We start from the raw sequence: 21,766 nt of genomic DNA on the forward strand, positions 1-21,766 counted from the left end.
GTACCTACTGCCTCGAAGTCGGTGACTCAGCACGTCCCATCAGGATGTATTGAAACCCATAGTAGGTACGTAGGTGAGGTAGACGACTATTGTTCCATTCCTGCTGGCTCGTGCTGTGGCACCGACTTCGAGCTAGTAGGTACTTACCTAGAAAAATATTTACTAGGGTTTTGTAGTCGGTTCCATTTTTTTTTTGGAGTCGGTTTTACATTTGTTACTAATATATAAATGTAAAGGCGACAAACTATAAAGAGAAGTGACGTTGTCACGGCGGTTTGTTTACGGTTTGTGCTAGTGTCGCGCCTGCGCAGTTTTGCGTAATATTCCCTATTTTAGTGTACCTAACAAAATACTACAGAACAACCATCATGTTAATGTCACTCAGGACTCGTCGGTTCTCTTCGTTTTCATGAACATTCAAATAAGAAAAGAGAAAACCGAACTTCTGTTTCGATTTCCGAACGACGTTAGCAAACTACTAGTTCAATCGTACTCGAATGAAAGTTAAGAAATGTGCTATTTTTTTTAATTATTTCGAAATTAAATATAGTAATAAATATTAAAATTATTTTTGATCAACTTCGTAGATCTATTTCGTAGGAGTCTTCGTACGGTGAGTATTCACGAATTGTCTGTAAAAAAAAAAATAACATTCTTACCCCCTGTTACACCATCCATAGACTAAATTTATTTCATGGATAAATATGATGACGTCAAATAAAATCAATCAATGGGTGGTGAAACAGCCCCTTGGTGTTTTAGTCTTATTACTGAACGGTGGTGGTAGGTACGGATGGAACCAAATATTTTTTTCTTTCTTTCTTTCCGTGGACGCGCAGCCGTCTTCATCATCATCATCATGTCAGCCGAAAGACGTGCACTGCTGGACATAGGCCTCCCCCAAGGCTCTCCACCAGCTCCGGCAGCTGTCTTACTAATATTATAAATGCTTTACTATGCTCAATCTGATAGTTCCCTGGTTAAAAAATATATATATTTAGTTTGTCAGTTCGATTATCAGAAAATAGTGGAACGTATTTTATCTTTTGTCAAACCTAAAATGACAAACATGAAGCGCGAAAAAGTTCAGGAGCCCCCGATGTCACTCATTAGTAAAAAAGTGTACGTAGGTGTGACGTCACGCGGAACTTTAATCGGCTATAATATCAATATTTTTTTGTTAAATTTGCAAAAGAAAAACCCCCGACATTGTCACTTTAAAGTTCAATGTCTAAGAACCTTCTATAGAAAATATTTTTTTTTTATTCGACTGGATGACAAACGAGCAAGTGGGTCTCCTGGTGGTAAGAGATCATCACCGCCCATAGACACCTGCAACACCAGGGGATTGCAGATGCGTTGCCAACCTAGAGGCCTAAGACGGGATACCTCAAGTGTCAGTAAATTTCACCGGCTGTCTTACCTCTCACGCCGAAACACAACAGTGCAAGCGCTGCTGCTTCACGGCAGGATTGGCGAGCAAGATGGTGGTAGCAATCCGGGCGGACCTTGCACAAGGTCCTATCATATGGTATCCAAATCGGTTCACCCGTTTAAGAGCTACGGTGCCACAGACAGACACACAGACACACATGGCGGCGGTGAAACTTATAACACCCCTCTTCTTGCGTCGGGGGTAAAAAAGAACTAAAACTAAAAAGAGATATTAAGATTGGTTATTTGGAATCTTTTTGTATTTTTTATTTCAATTCCAAATTTTTACTTTTACGGTCATCCCGTAAAACCGAAATTGAAAATACAAACTGAAATATAGATGCACAGAAAAAACAGAAAAATAAGACCATCACTGGGAATCGAACCCAGGTCCTCGGTAATCCGTACCGCGTGCTATACCGCTACACCACTGATGGTCAACAATGGTGGCTGATGGTGGTGATGGATGTTGACCATCAGTGGTGTAGCGGTATAGCACGCGGTACGGATTACCGAGGACCTGGGTTCGATTCCCAGTGATGGTCTTATTTTTCTGTGCATCTATATTTCAGTTTGTATTTTTAAAAAGAGATATATTCAATCTACGCCGTGTTGTTACCCAATGACATGGGGCAAGTCCTTAGCGTTGCAGATCCACTTGTGTCCGAGGCTCTCGCTCTTCTCGTACGAGTGGAACACGACGGGCGCGCCGCCCGCCGCCCGGGACTGCCGAATGGACTCATACAACTGCAAACAACAACACATCCCATACAATTTATTGAATCAGGCGTTACTTTGCGGAGGTCCATATCAATGAACTAAAATAATTTCCTTGCTCACCCGCGACCTTACGATAGCTAAGCTTATGCAAAATATGCGTGTTCATGCAGTTCCTCCATCTCCACACTGTAAGAACACACACGAATCACACAAACCCATCTATCACCACCACCACACTACACTGACGCGTTTCGAACTCAACCAGAGCTCATCTTCAGAGTGACACAACCGTACACCATGCTACCAGTTGTTAGACTCCCAACAACACCTAGTTGTCTAACAACTAGTAGCATCCCATACATTTGTCAAGGAAATTATAGTGAATCATAATATAATTATAGTGAAGAATAATTTGATTGCTTAGTAGCGACATCTCTTGTCTGGGTGAGCGGTTGGTTCACAAAGAGTGTGACGTATTGCGACGCCACATAGATGTCGCTAGTGCTGCTGCTTAAGTAGCAAAGTAGAAATAAGCAACCTGAGATATGTGTGCATAAGAAAAATTCGTGTCTTGATTCCTGTCCAGCAGTGGTGTAGGGGTTATAGCACGAAGCACGGAATGCTGAGAACCTAGGTTCGATTCCCAGTGCTGGTCTCTTTTTCTGGTCTTTCTGTGCATCCATGTCTCAAGTTTGTATTTTCGATATGGTTCACGGGATACCCGTAAAAATAATAAATTTGGAGTTGAAATAAAAAAATACAAAAAGACTCCAAAAAACCAATCATAATTATAGTGAAATTGATTATGAAAAGGTATCCGGTATGTGATTCAGTTTCGTTGACTATAAATAACCATTTAACCAGCATTGGAACTGGTCAAGTATTTCCTACAAGGTTCAATCAACTTTTGAGTTGATTGTTGCCATGGCAACGTCTCCTGAGTTACTAATTAAAATCACAATACAAGTACATAATAGGCAGTAGATTGACTCTGCCGTAATCTTGAAATTTATACCCACCGGCTGGGCAGAGCGCTAGGGTTGGCGTCTATAAAAAGTAAAACAGACTTGTGTAGATTTTTATTGTGAGTGTGTGTAGCTTTAGGTGTAGGAATAAAAAATATGTTAATTTTATGATTATTTATTTATTACGAAGCTTCAGGTCCCGGGTTTGAATCCCGGCCGTTGCAGATATTTGTATGAATAATACGAATGTTTGCTCTCGGGTCTTGGATGTTTATTATGTATTTAAGTATGTATTTATCTATATAAGTATGTTTATCCGTTGCCTAGTGTCCATAGTACAAGCTTTTGGGACTAGGTCAATTGGTGTCAAGTGTCCCATGATATTGATTTATTATATTTTATTAATTTCTAAATTATAAGCTGGTAATAGAAAAAAAATGCGGCAAGTTCGAAACGACTTGTTGTTGATTTTTGTCACATAAATAATTCTCATTCTTATGAAAAGTCAGTACCCAGCGCTATAGCCACGTTACGGAATCGGAACGGGGACGAATATAAGTAGAGCGGGCGGCGCGGCACAGCACTCGACCAGCGACCGGTCTGCGCGGCGCGCGGCGTGGCACTGCGTAGTTTTGTCTTGCGAAGATTGGTAAGCGGCCGTGTAAATGACGCTTGGCTGTGTGCGTGAGTCGATTCGGGCGCTAGTATGAAGTCGAACCTACTGCCTCTGCATATTACTTGTATTGTGTTAAAATTATGATTTTACGGGGTACAAATCTCCTAAAAGTTAGGAGTTAAAACAGTTTTAAGGTAATTCCTTTATGGCTTATCTAAGCATGCTAATAGTATACGTTGCAAACATTTTTGTAAAGTGCAACACTGTGTCTTCCGAGTTAAGCCGGGAATACACACGTCTTTAGCTGGCACACTTAGCTCCTTGTACGTGCCAGCTATTGTATTGTGTATACACTAATGAGGGCTATCGCGAATGAATTCGCCGCTAGAGGCGCTAGTGTAGTGTGAGGTCTCCGAAATGTCAAATCTCGTAGTTTTTGGGTGAGCTACGCGGGTTTATTTAGAATTAGAATAATTGTGTGAATATTTTGCAATATCTGTAATTAATTATGGCAAATATGCGTTCCGGGGCAATGAATGTCTGTGTTTTGAGACAGTTTTGTCTTTCGGAAACTTTGTCCTCCCTTTTTTCCGAACAAAACGGGGACTATGCAACACTGTGGCATGCTCGATATTTATATGGTACGGTTTTAAGGTGTATTAAATATGTTTTTAATCTAAACTTTGTTTCCACGCCCGTAATAACAGGCTTTGAAAGCCATACTTAAAAACCTCACGCAACAGTGCGCCATCTAGTGAGACAAAAAACGATAGCCCTCATTGGTATCTGGCAAGCAAGTAGATCGCAAGCAATTTGATTTACTAGCATACAATAAGGGAGGGGTCGCGGGGGGCTGCGAAACCAGCATGAGTGAACGCATGCGAGTGCTACAAGCATGCCAGTAGCGAAAAGAGAGACGCCAATGAGGGCTATCGTTTTTTGTCTTTCTAGATGGCGCCACTGTTGCGTGAGGTTTTTAAGTGTGGCTTTCAAAGTCTGTTATTAGGGGCGTGAAAACAAAATTTAGATTAAAATCATATTTAATACACCTTAAAACCGTACCATAATAATATCGAGCAACCACAGTGTTGCGTAGTCCCGTTTTGTTCGGAAAAAAAGGGAGGACAAAAGTTTCCGAAAGACAAAACTGTCTCAAAACACAGACATTCATTGCCCCGTAACGCATAATTGCCATAATTAATTTCAGGTAATGCAAAATATTCACAAAATTATTCTAATCCATACTAATATTATAAATGCGAAAGTAACTCTGTCTGTCTGTCTGTCTGTCTGTCTGTCTGTTACGCTTTCACGCCAAAACCGCTGAACCGATTTGGATGAAATTTGGTACAGAGATAGAATAGACCATGGGAAAGAACATAGGCTATGTTTTATCGCGAAAAAGAGGCTTTAAGGGGTTGAAATAGGGGATGAAAGTTTATATGGTGGAAGTTCGTCGCTGTCGAAGATAAAACCATGAAACTTGGCATTTAGGAACTTAATAAAAAATAAGTCGGTATTTGTAAGAGCTTTTTTGAAAATTCGACCTGTGGGGGGATGAAATAGGGGATGAAAGTTCATATGGAAGGTCGTCATTATCGAAGATAAATCGATGAGTCTTTATTAAACTTGCCATTTCGGCACGTGATTAAGAGATAAATAGACATTTGTTCGCGCGTTTTTTTAAATTCTTCCTGTATGGGGGTGAAATAGGGGATGAAAGTTTATATATGAAGATTGTCATTGTCGAAGATAAATCGATGGTTCTTTGTGAAACTTGGCATTTGGGCACGTGATAAGAGATAAATAGATATTTGTTCGCGCGTTTTTTAAAATTCTTCCTGTGTGAGGGTGAAATAGGGGATGAAAGTTTATATGAAGGTCGTCATTGTCGAATATAAATCGATTGTACTTTATGAAACTTTGCATTTGGGCACTTATAAAAAATAAAATAGATATTTGTTCAAGCGTTTTTGAAAATTTTACCTGCGAGGGGATGAAATAGGGGATGAAAACTTATTGTATGGAACGTCGTCATTATCAAAGATAAATCGATGAATCTTTATGTTTAGGTATTCGATAAGAACAAAAAAAACTGGTTAAATTCGACTCAGACTCGCGCATCAAGGGTTCCGTACGTAGGTATTTATGAATGAATATCCAGTGTTAGGAAAAAAATTGCTAATAGAGCTACCTTTATACAAAATTCCAAGTTTCTAGGACAGCCGGAAGTACCCTAAACCTTTTTCAGTTAAGGCGATTTGTATGGAAACACTTTTTTAATGACTGTTGCTTTTGATTGCGTTAACTTAGAAGTTCGATTTTTTCACAGCTTCCGGGACTATTGACCTGAGCTTAGGGTTTTAATTTCAACTCGATACATACTTCGCGCGTTTACGGGATATAGGGTCTAAGGGTTCCATTTTTTTCCTTTTGAGGTACGGAACCCTAAAAAACATTTGTTCCGGCTCTTTTCACATTTCGACATTTTTCATACTTGAAAATATGGGGATGAAAGTTCTTAAGGAATTCCAAACAAATTTACTATAAGTATACTTATCGGAAAAATGTGTAGCTATGCTTAGTAAGAATGACGTCTTAATTATAATCCTACCCTCCTAACTTACAATAAAGGACGTAAGATGTCAAGAGTTCACTATGAAGCATTAGTCCTTTTGTGTTGGCAGGGTAGAATAGAATACACGTCGTATTGCTAAAATATGGCTACCCGCAAAATATTTATGTTTTAGAACGAATGGAAGAACAAAAAAAAATAGTTTAGATATAAAGCATGTATTAAAATAGCTTATTTTCAGTAAACCGTAGAGGTTTCTATGTGCTATTATTGGCAGAATAGGTACCCTAAATAACTTAAACACTTTCCAAAGTTACTATTCCACGCGGACGAAGTCGCGGGAAAAAGCTAGTTATAAATAAACCCGCGTAGCTCACCCAAAAACTATGAGATTTGACATTTCGGATACCTCACGCTACACTAGCGCCTCTAGCGGCGAATTCATACGCGATAACCCTCATAGCATACAAGTTTAACTTGCAAATGTGTATTCATTGTGTGCCGGTTACTTCTACATGCCATTAACTAACATGCAAGCTACTGATCTGTTTTACAGGCATGTGTATCACGAAACAACGTTAGACGACCAGATGGCCTAGTGGTTAGAGAACCTGACTACGAAGCTTGAGGTCCCGGGTTCGATTCCCGTGTCGGGGCAGATATTTGTATGAAAAATACGAATGTTTGTTCTCGGGTCTTGGGTGTTTAATATGTATTTAAGTATGTATCTATCTAAATAATTATATTTATCCGTTGCTTAGTACCCATAACACAAGCTTTGCTAAGCTTACTTTGGGACTAGGTCAATTGGTGTGAATTGTCCCGTGATATTTATATTTATTTTTAAACAACACGTGCGCATGGTTTGCGTGTGTATGTGTGTGTCACCTTGGCGCCGACGGCGTGCGGCACGATGACGTCATCCCGTGCGTGCAATATGGCGACGGGCAGACGCGGCGCGCGCGCCAGGTGCGCGTCCGAGCGGAAACAGTGCTCGGCGCGGGACACGAACTGAGACACGAATGCCAGCTCGTAGTACGGCAGCCAGGTCACCAGCTGGAAGTGAAACAAGCTGGTAACAAATAGACCAAGAGCCCACGACACCCAGACCTCCGTTATAGTATAAAACGCTTCAGCATTATGATGAGTTGATGAGCCAGTGTTCGATTCACAACCGCAATGACACATACTTCGTGCTGTCTATTTGTTTTTAAAAATATTGTTGTATTTTGTGTTGTGAATCTTGTATATTTTCTTTCTTTCTACAAAAGCTGATTTTTTTTAACCCCCGACGCAAAAAGAGGGGTGTTATAAGTTTGACCGCAATGTGTGTCTGTCTGTGGCATCGTAGGTCTTAAACGGAGGGACTGATTGAATGCGGTTTTTAGGGTTCAACTAGGAACCCCTATAGTTGCACCATGTCTGTCCGTCTGTCTGTCCGCGGCTAAGCTCAGAGACCGTTAATACTAGAAAGCTGTAATTTGGCATGAATATACATATCAATCACGTCGACAGTGATAATATAAAAAAAAACTACTAAAAAAATTTTTAGGGTGCCTCCCATAGACGTAAAGTTGCCAAAGTGGGGGTGATTTTTTTCTCAACTAACCCTAGAGTGGGGTATCGTTGGATAGGTCTTTTAAAACCATTACGGGGTTGCAAAAACGATTTTTCGATTCAGTGAGTTGTTTGGAAAATATTCAACTTTAAAGATCAAATTTTCATTAAAATCGAGCATCCCCCCCCCATCTAAAATCTAAACTGCTGGGTGGAAAATTAAAAAAAAATCAAGATGGTAGTAAATATATCAAATTTACAAAGAAAATTATAACGTAGCCGTTTTTTTTTCAAAAAAATTACAATGATGCTAAACGCTACGATATTAATATCGCAGCGTTTTGCATCATTAAGTCATTTTTTTTTAAATTGCATTTAAGTCGTTGTCGCAATAGAGATGCGATATTTTGTTCGTTATATTAGAAATCACTTCCTTCATTGCCAGACACTTTGTAGGGTTGCAATCCCAGACACCCTTATGGTATGGTATTTTTGAATAGACTCCTGACAGAATAAATTAGCAAAGTTTAGTATTTATACTATAACGAAGGTTTGGCTGTCGTGGGCTCTTGCTCTAAAATGGCAAAGAATTACTTTTTCTCTTCTCTAAACATTGCCTGCATATCTTATAATAATAATAAAAACCCGATGCGAGATCCATATCGTGTTTGTAACAAAAACAGTTAAGTAGTGATTGATTACTTACGGACTAGCTATATAAAATAATATAAAGGATATGGCAAATTCAGGAGTTTTAAAATACCGCATTCCAAGCTTAGGACTTTACCTTAGATAAAGGATGGTGAGCAACTTCATCAGCCAAGTTGTTGAAGGGGGCTTCTAGTATCAGTCCGTTTGGCATCGGGAGGGCAGGCCTCTCCAGCAGACGCGAGGATAAGGTGTCTAGATTGCCTAGGAGATGGGAAGATATGCCTGTGCCTGAAAATAGTAAAAAAATAATTAAATAACACATTTTTTTTTCAAGATCGGGGCCTGAAAAACGGTTAAGAAGTATCGAAAATACAAACCGAAATAAAGATGCACAGAAAAACCAGAAAATAAGACCAGCGCTGGGAATCGAACCCAGGTCCTCGGCATTCCGTGCCGCGTACTATACCGCTACACCACCGCTGGACAACGATACAGACACGAAAAGCTGAGTACGCGAAGCTGAGATATGAGGTGCATAGGAGAAATTCGTGTCTGCAGCAGGTATTAAACGGGTGGACCGATCAGAATGAGGTTTTTTTAATTGAAAGCAGGTTTTCTAGCGATGGTTCTTAGACATGTTTTATCAAAATCGGTTTAGCCGTTTTTGAGATATTGAACTTTGAAGTGACGAAGCCGGGGGTCCCCCACCTTTTCGTTGGTTAGGTTTTAATATTTATTTTCAGGGTGTGTCCATATTAACATCTACACATGTCAGTAATGGAATGAGATAAGCTCACCCTTCCCTACCTCTGATTATAAGGGTTTACCTAACGAATGCCCCCACACGAAGAGGCTCGGCTTCTCTGGCCCCTTGTCTATGGTGGTCTGTAGCCACTCGTACACCATGAGCGAGTCTTCTACGACCCCGTCCTCACTCGGATGTACGTTCGTCGAGTCACCATAGCCTGTCAACCAAATAAGTTGAGGAGTTAAACTTAATTTTGAACCTTGACATTTTTTATTTGGGTCGATCAACTTTTTCTAGTAGGTACATCTTTCGTTGCCATGGTTACGTCCCATGGACCACTCTTTAAAACCGCGAGTTTCTATATGTTTTCTGTGGTTACAATTCATCGAATATCAATTTTTGGCATAGTTACAAGCTCATTATTTTATAGACTATCTTCTAAGCATATTAAGTCGCATATATCAAAGCAGTTTTTTTAAGAAACTCTGTCACTAAGATTGGTTTTTTGGAATCTTTTTGTATTTTGTTACTTTTACGGTCATCCCGTAAAACCTAAATTGAAAATACAAACTGAAATATAGATGCACAGAAAAACCAGAAAAGTAAGACCGACACTGAGAAGAATCCGGCAAGAAACTCAACGAGACTTCTTTGATAGACCATAAGTCAAACTACTAGGCCACCAAGGCTTTTGGCTTATATTTCAAAACTAATATTATATTCATAATTACCTCTATAATCGAAGGCTATTGTATGAAACTCCATTTTCTGGAAAAACTTGTAGAGCTGTATCCTATGTGACGCCGCTCTGGAGTTAGAATTACCTGGAAAATATTATCACGCAGTTACTATGTGTGAGCGAGACATTAACGTGTAAATGAGATAAGTTAGAGGTGAGACGGACAATTCACTGGAATAGATTTTATCGTAGGTGCTATCGCACCGGACTTTCGGATGCGTGCGCCCGAGCGTCTTTAAAATTAAAACCGGCCAAGAGCGTGTCGGGCACGCTCAAAATATGGTTCCGTAGCCATTACGAAAAAAATAAGTAATATTTTTCTAAGGATTTCGTATTTGATACGGAATCTTCCAAGTTTAGGTATAAGTTTAGTTAGGTTCTTAGAATATATTAGATTAATTTAACAAAATGACATGTAATAATGATATTACCAATAAAAGAGTATGAGTATGAGTATGAGTATTTTATACCTTAGGATGCTATTTACTCATAAACTACTAATAATTCTCAAGCAAACTCAGCCGTTATAGTTTTCCTTGAAAGTTTGATATACTTACTTACTACCAACCTGTTTTTTTTTTTTAATTTCCACCGAACGGTTTAGATTTTAGAGGAGGACGCTCGATTTTAATGAAAATTTGCTCTTTAAAGTTGAATATTTCGCAAACTAATCAATGAATCGAAAAATCGTCTCGGCAAACCCCTAAAAGACCTATCCAACGATACCCCACATTATAGGGTTGGATAAGAAAAAAAAACACCCCCCCGTAAAGACGTCTATGGGAGGTACCCTAAAAAAATTTTTGATTGTACCATTTTGTCGGCATAGTTTCCATATATATCCGTGCTAAATTACAGCTTTCTAGCATCGCTAGTCCCTGAGCAAAGCCGCGGACGGACGGACAGACAGACATGGCGAAACTATAAGGGTTCCGTTTTTGCCATTTTGGCTCCGGAACCCTAAAAATAAAAATATTTAAATTTGAATATGAGGCATATGTCCAACGCGGCTTTTATGATATGATGATAAAATAAGATAAGATATCATTTATTGCCACAACACATAGTACAACGAAGACTTAATTAATATAAAAAACTAGACACTAACATTTGAAATTACAAACTGAAATATAGATGCACAGAAAAAACAGAAAAATAAGACCATCACTGGGAATCGAACCCAGGTCCTCGGTAATCCGTACCGCGTGCTATACCGCTACACCACTGATGGTCCACTGATGATGATGGTTTAGCGGTATAGCACGCGGTACGGATTACCGAGGACCTGGGTTCGATTCCCAGTGATGGTCTTATTTTTCTGTTTTTTCTGTGCATCTATATTTCAGTTTGTAATTTCAAATACGGTTTTACGGGATGACCGTAAAAGTAAAAATTTGGAATTGAAATAAAAAATACAAAAAGATTCCAAAAAACCAATCTTAATTTAGACACTAACATTTGCTGTGGCAAAAGGGATGTACTCAGCGTATGCTGTGAGTCAGCGTATGATGAAAGATGATGATGATACTGACCGTGGCAATACAGCATGATAGGTGTCCTGGAGTTGGCCAGTTCTTCGTCCAGGATCCTGTTGAGTTGTTCCTTGTCGGTGCCATTAAAATGCCCTTTCAGTCTTTCGTACGCTGTCTTCGGAAGTATATGCCATATTCCTGAAGTTGACGATTACTTATTTATTAAAAGGGGAACCAACTTATACTACAATATGATTTTGAAAATAGCGTCATACATAATAGTGACTATGATAGATATTTGTATGAATAATATGAATGTTTGTTCTCGGGTCTTGGACGTATGACTATGTTTGTTTATCCGTTGCCTCCGCCTTTGTACAGTCAACGTCATAAATAAGTGATCACTTTTGTACCTTGTCACTTTAACGTCATGTTTGAAAACCCATACGAAATTGTGTAACGACTGAAAGCGACAAGGTACAGAAATGATCACTTGTTTATGACGTTGACGTACAGTAACAAGTATCTCAAAGTTATAATTTTCTTTTGTACAATAAAGAGTTTACATACATACATACAAAAATCTAAAGTACAAGTTATTCAAAATACTCACCAATTTTAATAGGACAGTTGTCAATTTTAGATTGGTATTCAATGCTCAGGTTTCTGGCCCCTTCTATGCCTGAGGCGGCAGGGTCCTCGAAGTTTGTGTAGAGGGGCCATTGTACTGAAAATAATAAAGGTGGGTAATTTATTAACTATACATATATTTATTTATTTTTAAGTAGCCTACAATGTCCCACTGCTGGGCAAAGGGGTCCCCATTCTCCTTCCACTCGTCTCTGGCTTCAGCAAAATGTTGCCAGTCCGGCTGGAATCGCTCCAAATCGTCCCGCCACCTTCTTTTAGGCCTACCTCTGCTCCGGTGCCCGTCGCTTGGAACCACACTGGACCAGCGTGGTGGGCTTATGGTCCAAACCCCCTTTCTTATGAAATGTACAATTCCCCGTCTCGGCCCCCAGCGCCCGGCCGCTCCAGCGACCCCGGCCCTGACGGAGGTCGGATAGCGGGCTATGGAGCGCAGTGTCCTAGGTGTTCGAAGAGCCGATAGAATAAGAAACACTGAACTGCGCTCAAAAACCCGGATTGTTGATGTGGGGACAAAAACCGCCAAACTCAAGTTATATTTATATCGAAAACACAAACTGAAATATAGATACACAGAAAAACCAGAAAAATAAGACCAGCGCTGGGAATCGACCCAGGTCCTTGGCATTCCGTGCCGTGTGCTATACCGCTACACCACCGCTGGTCCAGCTGGTTTGAGTTCGCTGGTCCAGCGGTGGTGTAGCGGTATAGCACACGGCACGGACTGCCGAGGACCTGGGTTCGATTCCCAGCGCTGGCCGTATTTTTCTGGTTTTCCTGTGCATCTATATTTCAGTTTGTGTTTTCGATATAGGTTTTACGGGATGACCGTAAAAGTAACAAAAAATTTGGAATTGAAATAAAAAATACAAAAAGATTCCAAAAAACCAATCTCAAGTTATATTTATCAAATATTATTTATTATCTATCAAGGAGAGTTCTGATAGCACTAGCACTGTACGAAAGAGAGCTGTGGAGTTGTCATTAACATTAAAAATAAATTATACTCATACCCATCCATTTATTTAATTACAAAACGCTCATATTAAATATAATGACCCGGATAACTCACGTCTTAAATCGAGTTTAGCTCGACTTGTTTCGGGCTAATCCGTAGCCCTTCGTCTTCGGAGCAACGCGACTCAGCGGCTGCTGCAACACGCGCACTCATGCACGTGGTGCGCGTGTTGCAGCAGCCGCTGAGTCGCGTTGCTCCGAAGACGAAGGGCTACGGATTAGCCCGAAACATGTCGAGCTAAACTCGATTTAAGACGTGAGTTATCCGGGTCATTATATTTAATACTAGCTTTTGCCCGCGACTTCGTCCGCGTGGAATAATAACTTTGGGAAGTATTTAATTTATTTAGGATACCTATTCTGCCAATAATAGCACATAGAAACTTCCACAGTTTACTGAAAATAACCTATTTTTATACATTGCTATAAATATAAACTCTTTTTTTTGTTCTTCCATCATCCATACATCCATGTTCTTTGGTAAAACATAAATATTTTGCGGGTGGCCACATTTTAGCAATACGACGTGGATTTTACCCTACCAACACAAAAGGACTAATTATTATCCTTCATAGTGAACTCTTGACACCTTACGTCCTTTATTGTAAGTTAGGAGGGTAGGATTATAATTAAAACGGCATTTTTACTAAGCATAGCTACACATATTTCCGATTAACACACTTATAGTAAATTTGTTTGTAATTCCTTAAGAACTTTCATCCCCATATTTTCAAGTAGGTAAATAGCTCGAAATTTTAAAAGCGCCGGAAAAAATGTTTTTTTGGGTTCCGTAGCTCAAAAGAAAAAAATGGAACCCTTATAGGATCACTTTGCTGTCCGTCCGTCCGTCTTTCTGTCAAGATCCTCTATCTCGTAAACGCGCGGAGTATCAATCAATCAATCAATCATTTATTGTATCGGTATCGAATTGAGATTAAAACCCTAAACTATGGTCAATAGTCCCGAAAGCTGTGAAATTCAAACTTCTAAGTCAAGGCAATCAAAAGCTAAAATCTGAAAATCATAATTTTTCATGTCTGACTGTCTATGTCTCAATAAGCCATCTATAATAACCCCACATTGCGTACATTTTGCTATGAGTTTAAAGGGCACTGCTAACACTGCATCATCTCCTCTGCTAACATCCCCTCGCCGGTAAAAATTTCAAAAACGCTTGAACAAATATCTATTTATTTCTTATAATGTCCAAATGCCAAGTTTCACAAAGAACCATCGATTTATCTTCGACAATGACGAACTTCCATATAAACTTTCATCCCCTATTTCACCCCCTCACAGGGAGAATTTTAAAAACGCGTGAACAAACATCTATTTACCTCTTATCACGTGCCCAAATGGCTAGTTTAATAAAGATTCATCGATTTATCTTCGATAATGACGACCTTCCATATAAACTTTCCGCCCCTATTTCATCCCCTCACAGGTCGATATTTAAAAAAGCTCAAACAAAATATCGATATATTTCTTATTAAGTGCCTAAATGCCAATTTTCATAGTTTTATCTTCGACGGCGACGAACTTCCACCATATTAAGTTTCATCCCCTATTTCAACCCCTTAAAACCTTTTTTTCGCGATAAAAGGTAGCCTATGTTCTTTCCCAAGGTCTATTCTATCTCTGTACCAAATTTCATCCAAATCGGTTCAGCGGTTTAGGCGTGAAAGCGTAACAGACAGACAGACAGACAGACAGACAGAGTTACTTTCGCATTTATAATATTAGTATGGATGAGTGAGTCTCACGGTAGTTTCATGTTCAAAATTACAAAACGCTTTTATTAGTCCTTCGTTAAAAATATGTGACGCGAAACTATAGTTAAAAAAAAACTATATTTTTTAAACTTGCTTGTGTTGTTGCGCGAGGCCCCTGCAAGAGCGAGGCCCCGGGCATTGCCCTGTTCGCCACCCCCTAAGGCCACCGCTGAATTGGTGTCAAGTGTACCGTGATATTTATTTATAATATACCAATAAATTTTTTAGTCTGTTGCTGGCATACCAAAGTTGGCGAAGATGAGGCTGCGTCTAAAGGTCTTGGAGTAGCGGAACACCAGCGGCACCAGCGCCACGTGCAGCGCCAGCAGCCCCGCCGTCAGCACGCCGCCCAGTACCAGCGCCCTGCGGACCATGCTTAATAATCATCCATCACCAACCATATGAGCATAGTGAAAGAGGACCACTCCACTCCGACCCTTTAGGAGACTAAGGGGCTGTTTCACCATACATTGATTAGTGTTAACTGGCGTTTAGGTGTGATGCCGTCTCTATTTGTTTTGTTCGAATAGACGGAGACGGCATCGCATTTAACCGTCGGTTAACGCTAATCAATGGATGGTGAAACAGCCCCTAACTGCCTACTCCGGCGCGGACGCTTAGGGTTGCCGACGTCTATCTATAATTTTAGTACGAAAATTAACTTAAAATTGTCTAATGTCTGTGTCTAGAGAAAACAGACAGATTCTATGCCGTTACATTGTTATTATTATATACTAATTTAAAAATATTAAAAAATATATTATTTAAATGGTGATGGCGACTGTATACATACTACTCAAGTTTACCTACACATAATACTATAACTATATTGTTTATAGGTAGGTATCTATTATTTTTTTATGTGTCCATGCACGAAACTATTACACTACACTTATATACTACTAATTTACAACTATACCTAATACAAAAAATACCTAAGTACGAGTACGCGAACGTAAAAGGTGATCATGCGCGAGACGAGCGAGCTACGAATAATATCGAAACGTATGGCACCGACGGCCGCGCAGCCTTGACTAAAGAAAACTTAATCCTCCTTAAATTATCAGTGTGTGCGTGCGGCGGGTGCGTGCGTACCGGCGCCAACCGGCGCGCACACATTTAAGCCGCGCGATGTACTTTTGTTCGTAGTGAACTTACTTGTCCTCTTTTACTATGATATGAGAGAGAGAGAGATAAATATTTATTTACACGTATTCGATACACATAAAAATACATTAGATGGAAATAATAAACAAAATTAACATTGAATAGTATAAAGTGGAGTGAAAAAAAAAGGAAGAGGGGTGGCCGTTTCGGAGATGGGATGATGATTTAAAGGCAGCTGCAGGGACAATGTGGAGAATAAACTTTCATGATCGGAACCTATGGAAAAATTTGGGGGAGGCCTATGCTAAAGCAAAACAATCTTTATCGATGTCTGAAGATCCAAAATAAAATTATAATAAAGGCTATTATTATTATTAGTATAAAGTGGGCCCCACTCAGCATAATGTTACGGCAAGCCGCACGTAACGCTAGACATATTGCGGTTTGACTACCGGATAGATGTACAAACTAACTGACAAACTGTGACCAGACATAGATATACATAAGTATGAACCGATATTAAAACAAATAAATAATTTAGAATTGACTACCGGAGCGTAATTTTTTTTTCAAGCCGCAATGTAATGCGTAGACACAATAATTATTTGCAATAGAACCGAAAGTGAATGGAACTGGTACCTAAGAAAATAACCTTCAGTAATTAAAAAAAATATGAATTAGGTTCTATCACTAACTTTTACTATGACAAGATACTTTACGATTCAATATATGTCCAAGGATCAATCATACTTATTTAAACAAAAAATTAGAAAGATCAATTTGATATGCAATTAGGTACGAAAAGGACAGAAACATAATATATATGAATTATATATTTCAAAGGACAATGAAGATGCAGTTATGTTTGTTGTTTAAATCGTCTGGCATGGTGTGCTTTGGATTGGAGCAATATTCTACTTGTTTTTTTTTCAACTTGTTGGTGGGGGTTTAATTTTATTGACATAGTTTTTGTAATTTAGTTTGCTTTTTTATTTTGCTGAGTGGGGACCTATTTAGCGTCACATATGTATACATTCTTGCATAATCGAAATCACGCACAATGAATTTAATTACTTTGATGACGGATATTTCGTCATTCTTTGTGTTTATGATAAGCTAAAGTCTAGGTATTCATTGAAACAACTGAAACATACCTGTTGAGCGCGTTATAAATATTCGGCAATCGCATTGGTCACCATGGCTGTTGGGCAAGAACCTTATATTAAAAAAAATATATTAAAAATAAACTTACACGGCCGTGTATAAACACACGCAGATCAAAAATCCTTCATGCATTTTACGCAATTCAAACAGAAAAAACTGTATTAAATAACACTAAAAACTTTAACAGGATTAAAGGCAGTTAGTAACTGAAGTGCACATCGAAACAGACGATATAATTAATCGCAAAATTAATTAAAATTTAAACGTGAAATGGTAAATCGTGGAGGGATTAAAATAAAAGGCAGAGACACTCAAACTCTGAAGGGGAACTAACATTGAACTCGTTGCTTTTTTGAAGTATGCGACACGGATTGAATTTAAAGTAGTTTTGTTGAATTTGATGAAATAAATTAAGCAAAATTCCGGCACCGATTGCAGAAACCTTCGAACTTTTGACGCAGTTTCATTTTGACACATGAATTTTGACGTTGACGTATTGACATTCGGAATGACAGTTTTTGACTAGGGAGGCGTAGGTTTGAAAGCCTTGCGCGTAAAACCGGTTCAATTTTATCGATTCAATCGATATTACAATTGTGAGCAAAAAGTTTAAAGTTATCTACCAATAATAGGCTTTGATGAATTAATGAATTAGATGTAGATTCACATTCGCGCGCCCGAATATGTCCGAGCCAAATGAAATTAGCGCCACTTTGGAAAACGTGGCGTGCGTCCATGCGTGGCCTTCTTTTTTAACCGACTTCAAAAAAAAGGAGGTTATCAATTCGGTTGTATTTTTTTTTTTAATTTTTGTTACCTCAGAACTCCGTCATTTATGAACCGATTTGAATTTTTTTTTTTGAGTTCGTCTAGGAATGCTTTCAATTAGGTCCCATAAGCAGCAAATTAGGATCTGATGATCGGATCTTAAGGAAATCGAGGGAACTCTTCAAATATTTTAGGGACACCTATGGTAATTTGGATATATTTAGCAGTAACTCGTGCATTTGCTCTTGCAAATCATAATTTGGTGAAGTGGAACTGATGATGAAGACCAGATTTGACCAACGGAACTACTACTATCAATAACAAGTATTTCACGGGTTAAATTTAAATAGCTAATAAAATAATTTATTTAATACATTGAAGAGAAAAGAATACATAACAATTAAAATAAAACTAACCTAAACTACCTACATACAAAAAGACAAATAAATATATTAATCCAAGCCCTCTTGTTCTGAGAGGAGGCCTGTGCCCAGCAGTGGGACGTAAATAGGCTGGGATGATGATGATGACTTAAATAAGTATTTTTTAGGTCATTATCGTGCCACAAGAACTTAAATATGAGACGGAACCAGCTTTGGGTACGGAAATGACGCAAAATAATTCCTTCTGTTTACCTATGGCAGACATAATAACATGCAATTACATAATAATATGCAATTTTTTAAAAATCCTAACCTTTTTTATATATTTCCATTTTCCCGATGAATGTCACGATTTGCAAAACGTACGAATTGGGTCAGGCTCAGGATTAGCATTTCGGGTTAAAGAAATTTATTATCTCAAAAGAAATTTACATTTCACTTAATAAGACTAAAAAGCATGTCTGAATTAAACATTTACGCCCGTGAGCGTTTCTATATGTTAATTATTGTATATTGTACGCTGTGTATCAAAATATTCCCTTTGTCGCAATTGACAATAATTTATTTTAGATTATCATGCCCTAGATGTTCATCCTACACCTTTATCCAACAAGACCTAAATGAGACATACACAGGCAGATCTTTTGGACGGGGTTTTCTTTTTATAATTTTTATTTCATAGTAACATATAAGATATACTTAGTTAAGGTTTCTTAGGTAAGTTTTCTTTGTCTTCTTCTTATTAGTATTATTTTATTTTATTCAATCTGTACTTCTTTTGTTTTTTTATTTGAGTAAAAATCTCGAAGGTAAAAAAAAAAAAGAAGAAAAGCATAATAATAGGTAATACAGGAATGTATGGGGTCCTATAGTTACGAAACTAAAACTTTATAAAAATAAAGTTTAAATTTTCTTTAAAATTATATTAATAAATTATGATAATACTAATAAATTATGATAATTAATTACTGCCTGACAATAAGTAGTTATGTAACAAATCGTTAATTGTGTCCCAGTATTGTCACAGAATAGATATATTGTGCTTAGATTAAGTGAATATTGAAGGAGGTATAGCTTCCTCGCTTGACCTACTTTTGAACATGGGCATTAGTAGTTTAGCAATCGTTGTAGTAATAATTCAACTTTATTTCAACCATGGAACCCTTTGTTAAGGGTGTTCTGTGACGCACTTTGCTGGTTTCTGAAGCGAAACTTTTTCGATTCGGTCAGTAGGGGTTTTGTGATGTTTACCACTTGAGTTTATTTTTTACTAGGCACTGGCACAGGGAATCTTCCAATGTACACTTTTCTTCCCCTCCCGTCGACCATGTCCAACTTAGGCGAGGTAAAGCATCGTATCTCAAGTAACTCTTTTGTAAGAAACTCGTTTGTTAAGTTTGCTGCTCTCATGATATCTATTACAGCTGGCGCATAAAAATGGTATTTACCGTACAAATTCTGATAGTCACCAATAATGCTTCCAGTCAAAACTGCTGCGTAAGTAATTTCAATTAACACTACAGTTTTGTGAGCGGATAATTTCACAGTAACAGATTGTCCAGGTTTAGTTTCAATGAATCCTTCTTCGGCTATACCGATTGGTAGATTCCTGCTCTTAATTTTACTGTCACGCCATTTTTTGACGTATCCAAAATGATTGTTGTGTAAATTTATTATGATATCATAGTATATGTCTTCGTCAGGTATACCTCTTCTGTCCCATGAGGAGCGAACAACTGTTTCCACATTTTGGAAAATACTGACGTTTGATCTGACAATGCCACTTGAATTATTGATGTTACTTTGTCTCTTAAGTACAACATCTTCTAAAACGGGCTCTAAAATTTTGATTTTCTTCACAAACAGTTTTCTTCTGACTGGTTCCCATTCGAAATAATTAAATAAATCGTCATAATTGGTCGGGTCTTTGAGAAATAAGTTGTTAGGAGCCTTTCCAAGTTCTTTTGTAAATCCTCTATTTAAATTATAGTCTGTAATATTGAATATTTTTATCTCTTTCTCCGTCACCACTTTCATATCAGAGCCAAATGTTTGAATTTTCACATTGTTCCTGAAAGATCCCACCGTTATATTTATTTTCAGTCTGGCTTCAATTATTAGAGGTATTGTTACTAAAACTATGAAACTTTTTACTGTCGTGCTCTTGGAGAACATATTATGTTGATTGTATGAATCGTAGTGCATAAGTAACTAGATAAATATTTTAGTGCGCATATAGCAGTAATCAATAATTTACTAGCTTTACAATAGGCTGTACTTACATGTTTATTTTATTGTTATTAAAATCTAAAAAAAACTAAAGCCATTGATGATTAATTAACTCTTTTTATTTTGATTTAGTTTCTAGAAAAATATCACTTAAGCGATAAGGCCTTCCTTGCTCTCTCAATTTTTATTAACGCACTGTACTGATGACGTTCAAAACAGAATGATTTGTATTTGCATTGCTCTGTAATGAGACTGCGGCGTGAATGCGGAATTTCTAATAATTTAACTCTTCAACATTTACTAGTGTTACCTCTGGCCCTGTACGAAGAGCAAAAATCGAAGTTCGTATCGTACCGTCTCTCTTACTCACGTATTAAATAATATTAGCGTCAGCGGGACGGCAAAATACAATGTTCGAATTTTTCACTTTCTGGTATACCTAAGGCCTAATATATATTAGTTTAAACATACGAATATCATACAGACCAACACAGATTCACAAGCAGATTCGTACAGAACTCCTACTCTTCTGCCTACTCTTCAGCCACAGCGCTGCTTATAAAACTGCTGCGCAGTGACACGCCGTAAACGTCACGTCATCGTTTTATATAAGCAGTGGTGTTTACGCTTAGCTATAGTTACAGACCAACAGACAAGCAGTTGAAGAAATATTTTATTAGAATAGATAAATATGTTTGTTTATTTAACTGGACCCGAGTTATCACAAAAGCGGAGAAGGTCAAGATTATGTTAATATTCTTTACACACACCACATGTTTGTTCGTTTGTTGCATTGTTGATACCAATTTATTATTCCTTTTATAAGTTTTGATCTTTTGATAGTCTATTTAGTATATTAATTGCTAATCTATACCTGTCACTTACCTATACCTACTATTTTTGTATGCGAAAATATATTTTAATCTAAAAACCTGTTTTCATCATTTATTTAAACTATTTTTGCATTCCTTATTTATAGTCTTTAAAAAAACCCACCAAGCGCATACTGCGAGAGACATTGAACTACAAATAATATCAATGATATTATCCATCGATTGTGCTGTTGAGCTGCTTCACTAGTTTTATTAACAGATTCCAAATGATACGCTAGTATGTTTCCATGAATCGCTGTAAATGCCACAAAAATATCAGTTATCTGTATGTTTTCCTGTTAATGTTTTTTTAAACGATAACTAGGCCA

General features: G+C 38.0%; 2 protein-coding genes across 3 annotated transcripts; both read right to left on the reverse strand.

Moving 5' to 3' along the window:
• Positions 1 to 510: 510 nt before the first annotated feature.
• LOC141444204 (lysophosphatidylserine lipase ABHD12-like) lies at positions 511 to 17,660 on the reverse strand. 2 transcript variants are annotated; one of them, XM_074109680.1, is made up of 11 exons: positions 17,520 to 17,659; positions 17,176 to 17,222; positions 15,159 to 15,277; positions 12,091 to 12,204; positions 11,538 to 11,675; positions 9,998 to 10,090; positions 9,346 to 9,483; positions 8,655 to 8,806; positions 7,199 to 7,366; positions 2,054 to 2,181; positions 511 to 632 (listed from the first exon to the last, which is right to left on the reverse strand). In XM_074109680.1, exons 2-11 carry the CDS (start codon positions 17,208 to 17,210, stop codon positions 590 to 592), a joined length of 1,128 nt encoding a protein of 375 aa, XP_073965781.1. In that variant the 5' UTR covers positions 17,211 to 17,222; positions 17,520 to 17,659; the 3' UTR covers positions 511 to 589. The 2 variants fall into 2 exon arrangements, with proteins under 2 accessions (XP_073965781.1, XP_073965780.1); XM_074109679.1 differs by lacking the exon at positions 17,176 to 17,222 and having other exon boundaries at positions 17,274 to 17,660.
• A 296-nt stretch (positions 17,661 to 17,956) lies between these two features.
• LOC141444205 (U-megalopygitoxin(8)-Mo12-like) lies at positions 17,957 to 20,825 on the reverse strand. The gene has a single exon (XM_074109681.1). It carries the CDS (start codon positions 20,539 to 20,541, stop codon positions 19,597 to 19,599), a length of 945 nt encoding a protein of 314 aa, XP_073965782.1. The 5' UTR covers positions 20,542 to 20,825; the 3' UTR covers positions 17,957 to 19,596.
• Between the last annotated feature and the right edge of the window lie 941 nt (positions 20,826 to 21,766).

This window comes from Choristoneura fumiferana, chromosome 29 (assembly GCF_025370935.1).
Source record: "Choristoneura fumiferana chromosome 29, NRCan_CFum_1, whole genome shotgun sequence".
Classification (NCBI taxonomy): domain Eukaryota; kingdom Metazoa; phylum Arthropoda; class Insecta; order Lepidoptera; family Tortricidae; genus Choristoneura; species Choristoneura fumiferana.

Excerpts from the sequence above, each read along its gene's own strand:
- LOC141444204 (XM_074109679.1), bottom strand. The coding sequence starts at position 17,317 with ATGCATGAAGGATTTTTGATCTGCGTGTGTTTATACACGGCCGT. Across the intron at positions 10,091-11,537 it reads TATCATGCTGTATTGCCACG|GTAATTCTAACTCCAGAGCG; the intron begins GTCAGTATCATC and ends AATATTTTCCAG. Across the intron at positions 9,484-9,997 it reads AATAGCCTTCGATTATAGAG|GCTATGGTGACTCGACGAAC; the intron begins GTAATTATGAAT and ends TTTGGTTGACAG.
- LOC141444205 (XM_074109681.1), bottom strand. The coding sequence starts at position 20,541 with ATGCACTACGATTCATACAATCAACATAATATGTTCTCCAAGAGCACG.